Here is a 12,120-nt window from a genome sequence, read left to right on the forward strand (position 1 = left end):
ATACCAAGGTTACAAAGTTTTATACATACAATTTGGAGAGTTCTAAACTTGAAAACATTCAACAGTTCTATCACAAAGTCTTCAGCTAAATATTCAACTAGCTGTTCTTTTTTCCTCACAGGATAAGATTTCACTATATAGATACCTTTTGAGCCTTGTTTATATCCTCAATATTCAACATATTTCCCTCCAAACAAATTCACCAAACTGAAAAAGAGTATCATTATTTTGGAGTATTTAATGTCACCTGTAGTATTTTGCAGCTAGGAAGTACTAAGATTCCTGAATCCTAATTAATTACCAATTTAATCACTCACATTCAATCTGTGATCCTCACACTTCACAGCAACTGAAAATTCCTACAAGAGCCAAAAATTCTTATTTCCCTCAGTTTAAACATTTCCATACACAAGTTTCCATGAAAGTAAAAATTCTGCTTTGGGGAACAAATACGACTTCTCACAATTGCACGATTTGAAGCAGACTTATTTCCACTGTACTTGAGTCCCCAAACTAGTAAGCAGTTTCTAGATTGTGTCACCTTATTTGGGACATTTGGTAGTTTATATTACACCTAACACTGGAGAGCAAAATCAGCTTCTGCCTTTCAAATCCATAACAGGGGCCTTTCTTCCCCACTGCCAGACAACAGCCGAATGATTTGAATACATTTACAAATTTCTATGATGTAACTGAAACTGCCTCTGCTCCAGGGGAAAAATGAATGTGATTTTTTCAGGTAGTGATTAAAGCAACCATTGAGCCAGAGGTTGAATGGCAGATATTGGGCTCTATCTCTTTCATAAACTCACTTCAGCCTCCTGTCATTATTTTACAGCATAAAATATATGAACTGTTCCCCAAAAAAAAATTAAACAGAGCATATGTGACTACCCAGCTTTGGAGCTATTAACTTTTCTGTCAGGTTACAGACACTGACTGTTCACTTTCTCTCTTAGTGAACATGTAATACTTCCAAGTACAATGGAAACCATTGTGACAGGAGTTAGGAATGACAGAACAGAGGAGATGACGGTTCAAGTATGCCATCTCTTTGAAGGCATGGCTTTTAACAGCTGCCGTTAAACTACTGTATGATAGATCACTTGGAATCTCTTATACTGAAGCTTTCCGGACTTACAAAAGAACTGTACGTTTGCTAAGCCGTAAGTAAGAATAACCCTAAATCTTTAAAGCCTAAGGAAAAAGCATTGTTAAAGTATAATGTACACTCAGTATTTCCTTGTGACTAATTCTGATGGTCAAAAATTCAATTGAAAGCTGGCTCCAACTCAGAGAAACTGAATTTTTTCTCAGGGCTACAGTCTAAGGAAGAAGTACAGAAGTTTTCCTGTGGCACTACACCAAGCTTTGTTGCAAGTATTTAAAAGCTCTGTTACGAAAGTAACGCCTCCTGTTTCATGATGTTAGGCAATGCTTGAGGTGGATGTTGGTAGTATGGCCATAGAGATTGAACCTTCCCACCAATACCATTACATTTTGCTGTTGTGTGATAGATAGTAGCAGAGCAGCAGTGTGACAGGTGATGTCTGAAATGGAAGTGTGGATGAAGCAACAGTCTGTCACTGAATTCAGAAAAAACTGCATCCATTGACATTCATTAGCACTTGCCTAACATTGATGGAGACCAAACAAAGGATGTGAGCACAGTGAGACAAAAGGTGCTGCATTTCAGCAGTGGCAACAGCAGCAGGGTTGCCTTCTCTGGTACAGGTTTGTACAAGCGCAGCATGCTGGTTCTAGTTCATTGCTGGTGAAATAATGGTGGTGACTCGTGGTGGTGACTGTGTTGAAAAGTAGTGTTTTGTATCTGAAAATTTTCTCTATCAGATAGAATTATTGTGCTCTTTGTATCTGCTGCAGTTTCCATGGCAATATATAGAAAACAGTACTTTCAGAGAGACCTATAAATTTTCATCATCTGCATATTGAGATGCTATTAACCTATAGCTACAGTAACCTATGTTTTACATATCAGAGACTGTAATAGTCAAATTAATAAACTAGATTTGCATTCCTGAAGACAAGACAATTATTTTTTGATGTTGGGAAACCAGCAATCATTAACCTCAACTTTTCAAAAAGTTATCAGAAGAAATTTGCAGTTAGTAAACTAAAAAGCCAAGATTATACACTGAGCATTTTCAATTGAGATATTCGCTCAATATTTAGAATCCTTTTGTTTAAGAAGTAGACTAAATCTAGGTTTCCTAAGCACTATTCTGTTATTTTAAGGAAAATATGATCTCCTCTGTTCTCATAATTTCCTTCCTCACACTTTATAAAAGCTGCTAAGTGCCACAATTCCTGTTCTTAGAAGTATGATTGTACAACCTCATTCTCATTGTGCTTCTTATATTATGATGTAAAGAATGAGAAAGTAGAACTGTAGAAATATTAGTTAGCATTTGAAAATGATTAAATGACTAAGTCTGAATTATTTAAAGAGATATCCATTTAAAAATATTTTCAAGACAAAATATTAAATAAGACACACTGATGTTAGTTAAAGCCTGCAAGAACCTTAATATCATTTCATAGGAGTATCAATATAAACATGGGCTGATGCAAATTATTTGCAGTTAATTTTAGTAATGTACATTCTGTGCATTTACTCTTGCACCCTCTAGGCAACAAATTGAACTTTAATCAAAGGAAATAATCAAATTTTAAATTATTGGCTCTAGTAGTGCTTAGAGATCTACAGCTATTCAACATTTTCTGGAAAGTGCACTGCTTGATAATTCAAACACACAAATTCCTATAGTGACAATTTCCATGAGACCAATTAAAGACATAAAGTTCCACAAATGTTGGCATTTTTGAAGTAGTCAACCACATTTTTAGCAGTAATATCTTCACAACTAAAAGTATGACCCACATTAAAAATCAGTATCACCAGCTAATTACAGTGTTACTTTCAGGAAAAAAAAGGTCACTAAACGTAAACAGACTTGGTCTTTAATTCACAGGGATTTTGTATACTGGAGTTCTATGTTTTACCTTGAAAGACTCCTCGCCTCCATGGAGATATACTCAAACTGTAAGGAACTATGTCATCTGGATCCACAGTAAGAACTGATGCACCACTCACCATTGAAAGATCTGAAGATACCTGGTAAAAAGAATATATAAAAAGAATGAACAACCAAAAGCAAGTTACTATGATATGAACACTGTAGACAAAACTATCCATTTTACTTGCTTTGAAATGTAGCATATGATATAAAATCTGCTATTGGAAAGTCCTAGTCTTTATACATATGAAATGAATACCTATAGTAAGAGACAGAACCACATACATCATCATGTATGATGAAGGGATCTAATCCAGGTTTATAAATATCTGAGATGTGGGGGCCACAGTGGTGAGGCCAGTCTCTTTTCAGTGGTACGTGGAGACAGGACAAGGGGAAATGGAAATAAGCTGCAGCACAGGAAGTTCTGCACAAATGTGCACAAGAACTTCTTTACAGTGAGGTGACGGAGCACTGGAACAGGCTGCCCAGGGAGGTGGTGGAGTCTCCTTCTCTGGAGATGTTCAAGACCTGCCTGGATGCCTACCTGTGCGACCTGCTGTAGGGAACCTGCTTTGGCAGGGGGGTTGGACTCCATGATCTCTGGAGGTCCCTTCCAACCCCTGCAATTCTGTGATATAGCAGACAGAGACTATACCAAGTAAACTCAAGTACAGTAACTCAGTTAGTAATGACATAAATATTTTACATACATTTTCTTTAGAAGTGTAACAGTGAACTTCAACACTTCTGATCTACATTTATGGAGCAAAGCAAAATCTGAGTGTTGTTTTAACATCAATTGCATCAATTAAGTGATATTACGTTTATACAGTGTCATTTGTAGCAACTATCTGAACAATTAAATTACTGGTGCAATTTTCTTACACTAAACTTCAGATTTTTTTAAACTATAATTATTACAGAAATGTGGACTGAGAGTATTTTTAATTGTATCTCATTTCCTTATGCCTTACTGTTTTACTACAGAAAGACTCTATGATCAGCTTCTCATTGATCAGAAATTTAAGTACGAGGCATGACAAACCACAGTTAATGATAATCTGGCCTATTTAGTAGTTTTTCAGAAAGACAGCAAATGGACTGCATGAATGGTTCTGCTCAAATTCCTTATTCGGTTACCTTTTTCACTGGAGAAACCTGGTTTTGGTGACAGTGTTTTAAATTGATACTGCTATTTCTGCACTGAACATCTGACTACAAGTGAGGATTTTCAGACATGGAGTTCTTTAAAAAGTATTTTCAGGACATGAAGCATTACTGTAGCATGCTATAATTTCCTATTACACTAAAAAACAGAACTCCTTCTGCTGTTTAGGTGAATTTTAAGCAAAATCACTATTTAAGTCAAAAACACTTTAGTTTTTTTTAACCAGATTATATTTCATTAATGGTAACAGCCAGACTGTTAAGTGTTGAATTGGATGACCTGAATTCTGCAAAGATCTCCATTGCAACAATGAAAGCATGAAAAGCATGGACCACTTTTTTTTTCTTTTTAGTCAAAATATTTTCTCTACTCATGTTTTCTTTAGGAAAAAAAAATACCAAGTTTATATTGACTTCTCAAGGGCTTTCCTTCTTTGAGCTATTTATATAATATAATACTTTATATGATATAATAGAAAAGTATGACATAACAAGGAGAGTTGGAAAATAAAGCTATATTTTTCAAGTAGTCATTATCTAGAAAAATCTAACAATCAAAATAGAGTATTGAAAGTCATGGAAAAACTGTCAACTATAGAATGATATTTTATTTGGACTTTTCCTTATCCTATGATTCTATATTCTTTTTAAAATAATTCTTCAGTCTTGTGACAAATGAACTTACACAAAATATTAATATTCTAGTATGAATGAGATGCATTTTACAATGCTCAGTGAGGCAATTCTGCATGCATTCTGTACCATCAGAAGGATTTTTTTTTAATCTAAATACTTAAAATCGAATTATTTCAGACAATATGCTGCAGAAATTGAGTATTATAAATTAAAGATCAATTTGCCAAAGAACAACATAAATATGAAATAATTTCAGTCATTAGAAAACAGAATAAATCAGTAAGTATAGCAGATAAAGGAATGCAATCAGGCATGCAGTCAATTCAGGAAGAGAAGAGGTGAAAATATAATTTCTTATGGATTGAAGTCTAAGAGGAACAGGAGAGTGTTCTGTGATCATGGGTAGTTATGATGAAAAAAAGGCAAAAGAGGACTGGAAGACAGGAGACCAAACTGATATTATCAATATCAGTATTGATAATAAATAAACTAGAGACTGATTCCAAAAATTGGTGATAGTATGCAGAGCACAAAAGAATATCCAGAAAAGAGAGAGGTTTTTCCTAGAGAGCTTAAGGATCTGAATGAAAATAAATTACTGAAATAAAAATAAGGACTTTGTTCAAATGCTAATAGAATTTGGGACATCTATTCCAAGCAAAAAGAAGAAAACTGAACAAATCTGTGAGACAATGACCTTTCTCTTTCCCAACAAATTCACAATTCAAGATGGATGTTAGATTCTAACAACAAGAAAGAACAGGAAAACAGACTATCAACAAAAAATCTGAGCCTGAAAGAGAATGGTGCAAAGCTTTGTTGAAGTAACAATTAAAAAAAGAAATCTTTAACTACTGACAAAAAGAAATCACAGAAAAAAAAAGGAGGGAGTACTACACACTCAGGATGAAGTGTGTACTTCATAAAAGGTAAACAACAAACCAAGAGTCATCCTACATTTATGGATTACGCTTATTTCAGCTCACAGTGAAGATAGTAACGTACAAAGGATGCTTTGAAAGTAATGCCTCCTATTTTATGATGTTGGCCCACAGTGCCAGGGTCAGATGTTGGTGGTATAGCAGTAAAAGCTGAGCCTTCTCACTTGTATTACACTACATTTTGTTGTGGTGCAACAGATGGCAGCAGAGGGACAGTCTGATAAATGGTGCATGACATGGAAGTGTGGACGAAGCAGAAGTGTGTCACTGAATTTCTCCATGCAGAAAAAATGGCACCCACTGATATTAATTAATACTTGCTGAACATTTATGGAGACCAAACAGTGGATGTGAGCACAGCAAGGAGGTTAGTGTTATATTTCAGAACTGGTAACAGTGGGTCACCTTTGGTTGTGCAGATTCTTACAAGTGCAATATGCAGGCACTTGTCCATTGCTTGTGAAAATGTATGGGTAACGTTGGTGGCTGTGCGGAAAAACTGAGTCTTATACCTGAGAATTTTCTTTATCACATATTGTTATAGTGTCCTTTTTATCTGTCATAGTTTCTACAGAAAGAAATAGGAAGCATTACATTCAGAGCAACCTACATATATGAGACATACTTTAATGTGTGTGAAATTTTTGTAAGAGAACAGGGGCTGCAAATAAACAAGATTGCACACTACCCATGTTCTCCCCATCCCCTGCTGGAAGGACACATGCAGACTTCCTTAGTTTTTGTAGGTAGTAGGAAGATAGGAAGAAGTCTGTAGATCAGTTTAAAGAACCTGCAATCTAGATAACATTGATGATTTTCATAATCAGTGAGCATTCTGTTGTCAAAAATCTTAGCTACACTGTCTTTTAAATCTTCACTGTTAATCTTGTAAATCTTTCTAACATTCCTTTCCATAACCATTGGAAAATACATCAGGTGACCTAAGGGATAAGACCAGAAAAGAAAAAATACCTCTTCAACGTTTATCCATGCTTTCTATCAGATCTGTCATCTTCAAAAAAATAATGCCCTTTTTCTTCAGAGAGTTTATGTATAAATTAAACCTTTTTGCAAATACATATAGATATTTTGCAATAATTACCATATTTAATAATAAATCTTTCACATAAATCAGGAAATAATGTAACAAATAATAAATAACAATTTTAAAAATATTTATTAAGTCCTTTAGAAAAATGTGTAATCCCAAGCTCCACCATATCACTAAATGTAATTAAATAAACAAAATACAAAAGGAGTTTAAAAGGCTAAAAATTATTTCTTTCACTTCTTAAAAACAATGTAGAAGATTTAACTGAAACCACACAAAAAAAAAGAAATTATTTATCTTGTTTAAGTATGTAAGACTGTTATTAACAAAATACTTCAGCACTGCTCAGTCTTTCAACAAAATAAAATCAAGTAAGAAATAACAGAAATTACTGAGACAGAACTTTCAGAACTTTAAAAAAGAAAAAAGAAAAAAAAATGCTTTTATCATGTAATCACTGCAGTTATTTCAGTGAAGGTCTGCTGGCTTTCAATAACTACAAATTTCTTCAAATCCACACAACATATGTTCCATTCTTTTACCACCACTACACAAAATAAGAATTGTAGAATCTCACTATGAAACTGAAATCTAAGTTATTACTGCAGTTTTTTTGGTGCTGCTGTAAGTTTGCTCAAATCAACTCATCTCCAAGAATTCTATTTTTAAAGGATAGAATCTTCCTGCATTTTACATGCCAAGTCATTATTTGCACACAGAGACAAAGCATAAATTGAGCAGATTTTTAGGGCTAAAATTTCTAAAATTAATTAGTCATGGATTTTTATATTATCTTCCAAAGCTGCAATATTACTAATCAAGATGAATAGGAGTAGAAAATTATTCTTCAAAATTGCTGTGAAGATACAATTTTCCAGTACAGAATAACTGAACATGTACAACTTTTAAAATGTCAGCAGACATTTCAAGCCAAAGTTGTGAAAAGATGTACAGAATTTAACCAAATATACTGAAATTCCACTATCTCATTGCATAGTTCTAGACAGCAGTCTGTTCCAAGTTTCAATGTAATAATTGTTTCTAAGATCCTTCTAAAAATGCTTAAATATTAAAAGTTAATGCTCCCTGACAGTAGGGTAAACCTGGGGCTGCAACAGTCGCTGATTTATCTGAAAAAAAGACTTTTTTCAATACTGTTTCAGGAATAAAAGATGTTTCCAAAGATGCTCCAATTACTTTCCCTCATTCTTTTTTAGCAAACGTGTTCTAAATTCCTAAATTATTAGGAATTTAATTCTTGCATTAATTTCCATTTTGCACCAGCATGCTGCAACACTGAAATAAAATACCTGTCTGTTTCACTAAGTATATATCTCAAAGAATTCTTGCCTGTACAGATGAAGCCTGAGGCTATCAAGAATGCTACACGGTCAAGATACAATTCAGCCAGGCAAACTCGTCAAGACCACAATCCCATCTAAACAAACATGCCACACCTAGGACTTTATCACATACTTACTTGAACAAATTATTTCATAATTAGAAGACATACAAATGCTGCCAACAAACACAGCTATTAATATTTTTGTATCATTCCTCATTGCTATGAAAAATGCTGTATCTGAGGTGAAATCTGTTACAGAAGTGCTGGGAGGCAATGTGGAAAACATATTGATTGAAATTAGGACAGATTAAAGTAGAATTGTTATGGGATAGACACATTTCCTTGTTGTCCTTAAAGAAAAGAGATCTGATGAGTGTATTGGACCTTCAGCAGTGAAGTTACCTGACTTGCATGGAATGTATTCTTTGGGAATCACACACAAAGAGCCAAACAAGACAAAGCCCAAAGGTTTAGTAGTATATTATTTCATTTTATTGAGAGATCTGTTACATTCTGAATGTTTCATTGTTCCAGTTTTCAGTTAACACTGGAATGATCTGGAATGGATATATAGAGGAGAGAAGAAAAAAAAAAAGCACTGAGGTAAAGGAGATTGTATAGTTTTTGATTATATATTTATTCTACCATACTTTTTGATATTACTAACAGTTTGTATAAGCTATTACCCAAAAGGCTAGTTAACTGACTCTTGAATTCCTCTACAGAGTTTACTTTATTGACATCTATTTTGCACAGTGCTAAGAAAAAACAGTTATGCTGTTTGTTATTTTTTACTGCAAGACCAAGCCTTGAATGAATTAAGCACCTTTATAACTAAAGTTACTGTCAAAGGTGTTGTTAGAAGCAACATCAACACATCCTTCTCTTATTTATATCAAGTAGACAGTTTTATATAAAAATCAAAAGAAAATGGCTTAAAAAATTTTGTCATGAGACTGCCAGATTAGATTTTATAGTACTACTTCATGCTTCCTACACTTATAGGTTGACTTGAATCTAAATTTACAGCCATTAAAGTCCACTTACAATGCAATCACTAATCTTATATTAATTCAGCATCAGATAAATATATGCTCTCCAGCTAACAATTTACGTGCAAAAATTCTTTATGAGTGCTCTTGCTATGCTTTTTCAGACACACTGGTAAGTTAATAATGTGGAAGTCTATTTGTTTTAATATACTGTTGATCAGGCCATGAAGAGCTCAGTGGCAGTATTTCAATCTGTAGCAAACGGTTCATAAAATTTTCTCATTTTTTCAAGGAAACATACAGTCAGTGAGGATGTGGGTCCTCTCCAGAAAGAAACTGGAAACCTGGTGATGAGGGATACGGAGAAGGCTGAGATGTTCAATGACTTCTTTGCCTCAGTCTTCACCAGCAAGGGCTCTAGGCACATCTTGCAAAAAGCAATGGTAAAAACTTGGAGATGGTAGATCTCCCTGCTGTATGTGAAGATGAGGTTTGAGACCATCTAAAAAACCTGAAGGTACACAAGACCATAAGACTCGACAAGATCCATCCATGGGTTCTGAGGGAATTGGCAGATGGAGTTGCCAAGCTGCTATCCATCATATTTGAAAGGTTATGGCAGTTTGGTGATTGGAAAAGGGGAAATATAATCCCCATTTTCAAGAAGGGACAAAAAGAAGACTCAGGGAACTACAGGCCAACCAGTTTCACCTCTATGCCTGGCAAGATCATGGAGCAGATCTTCCTGAATGCCCTACTGAAGCACACAGTAAATGAAGATGAAGTGATTGGTGGTAAATCAACATAGCTTCACCAAGGGCAAGACATGCCTGAGAAACCTGGTGGCCTTTTATGATGGAGTTACACCACCAGTGGATAAATGAAGAGAAACTGACGTCATCTACCTGCACTTGTGCAAAGCATTTGACACTGTCCTGCATTATTTGATGGATGGACCACTCACTGAATAATGAATTGGCTGGATGGTCACACTAAGAGAGTTGTGGTCAATGGCTTAGTGTCCAAATGGGGTCCGGTGCCAAGTGGCATTCCTCAGGGATCAGCGTTAGGACAGGTGTTATTTAACATCTTTGTAGGTGGCACGGACAGTGAGCTCAAGAGCAACCTCAGCAAGACTGCAGACGATACCAAGCTGAGTGGAGCAATTAACACACTAGAGGGAAGAGATGCGCTATCCAGAGAGAACTGAACTGGCTTGAGTGGTGAGCCCATGCCGTGAAGTTCAAGAAGGCCAAGTACAAGGTTCTGCATCTGGACCAGGGCTATCTCAAGCACAGATACAGGTTGGGCAGAGAGTGGCTTGAGAGTAGCCCTGAGGAGAAGAACTTGGAAGCATCAATTGGTGAAAGATTCAGCATGAGCCAACAATGTGCACTTGCTGCCCAGTTGTATTCTGGGTTCAAGAGAAGTGTGACTAGCAGGTCAGGGGAGGTGATTCTGCCCCTCTACTCTGCTCTCATGAGACCCAACCTGGTGCACTGCATCCAATTCGGTAGCCCCCAGCACAAGGACATGCAGTTACTGGAGCAGATACAGAGGAGGGCCGCAAAGATGATCAGCAGACTGGAGCACCTCCCCCATGAGGACAGGCTGAGAGAGCTGAGGCTCTTCAGCCTAGAGAAGAGAAGGCTACAGTGGGGACCTTATACCAACCAGTACCTGAAGGGGGCCGATAGGAAAGCCATTTTATAATGGCATGTAGTGACAGGACAAGGAGAAATGGTTTTAAACTGGAAAAGGGTAGATTTAGACTATGTATTAGGAAGAAATTAATTACTGTGAGGGCAGTGAGACACTGGCACAGGTTGCCCAGAGAGATTGCAGATGCCCCTACCCTAGAGGCATTCAAGGCCAGGCTGGATGGGACTTTGAGCAGCCTAGTTTAGATGGTGGTGTCCCTGTTGACAGCAGAGGAGTTGGAACTAGATAATCTTAAAGGTCCCTTCCAACCCAAATCATTCTATGATTCTATGGAAATCGTTTTTTTAATAATGGAAAACATTGCAGGTACTGAAAATATTTTGCTTAGCATTTTAAAGGTAGATTGACAGAGATACAAAACCAGCTCTTTCCAAAGGCACTTATTCCGTTCACGACTCTTTTGATACATACCAGTGGTTGCACAGATGAACAGCCCATATATTACTGCTGATCCAGAAGTGAGTTGTGTATATATATCAGACACAGTAAAAGCATCTAGTATTCAGAGAGAAGAGGGCCTTCTTAATGGAGTAAAAGGAATAAATTTTCCCTCTCCCTTCTCTTAAACTTACCTTCTATTTTCAACAGCCACTTGTGCAATAGTGCTGTTGTTTATGTTCAAGTTATTTGATTTAAACAATAATTACTGAGAAATAGGCAACATATACAGAGAGTAATTAATATTATAATGAATTAATAATGCTAAAATGAGCTTTTATTAAGTTAATTGTTTAATGCATCCGGTCCTCTTTTATCCATTGCCCTTTTTGTTATATGCTTCTGGATTAATAAATAGTCCTTATTTTGCATTTCCAAAAAAGTTTGTTGGTCACAATTGCCTTCTAAAGGAGGCTTTCCCCTTTATCCTAATAACAATAGATAATGGTGATCATGTTCTGGAATAACTGATTATATTCTAATTTAAAGACCAACTTTTTTTAATTTAAAATTGAGAAAATGATCTTCACTCTAAACAGTAGCACGAGATACTACATGGCAACTGCTAGTGAGTACTGGAAGTGTAAGTATTGTTTGTTTTTTTGAGAACACAGACTCCAAACACCTGTTTTTAATCATGCTGTTTCCCAGCTTACTTTCCTTCAACAGCAGTTTTGTAGCTATTTCTGAGTAAAACTGTAACATACAGAAAATATATTATTCACCCTCATTAATGTGTTTAAGCATGGATTTTTTTTTGTAGCTGACCTTAATACTTCTCTCACAA

General features: G+C 35.8%; 1 protein-coding gene across 1 annotated transcript in view; it reads right to left on the reverse strand.

Annotated features, from left to right (window-relative positions):
* Window positions 1–12,120, reverse strand: part of CFAP47 (cilia and flagella associated protein 47) — a 252,315-nt gene that overhangs the window by 110,421 nt on the left and 129,774 nt on the right. Inside the window, exon 50 of the mRNA XM_052674366.1 lies at window positions 3,025–3,136. Coding sequence (XP_052530326.1) covers window positions 3,025–3,136 — 112 coding nt within the window. The remainder of the gene's footprint in view (window positions 1–3,024; window positions 3,137–12,120) is intronic.

This window comes from Tympanuchus pallidicinctus, unplaced genomic scaffold (assembly GCF_026119805.1).
Source record: "Tympanuchus pallidicinctus isolate F22 unplaced genomic scaffold, pur_lepc_1.0 scaffold14, whole genome shotgun sequence".
NCBI lineage: Eukaryota > Metazoa > Chordata > Aves > Galliformes > Phasianidae > Tympanuchus > Tympanuchus pallidicinctus.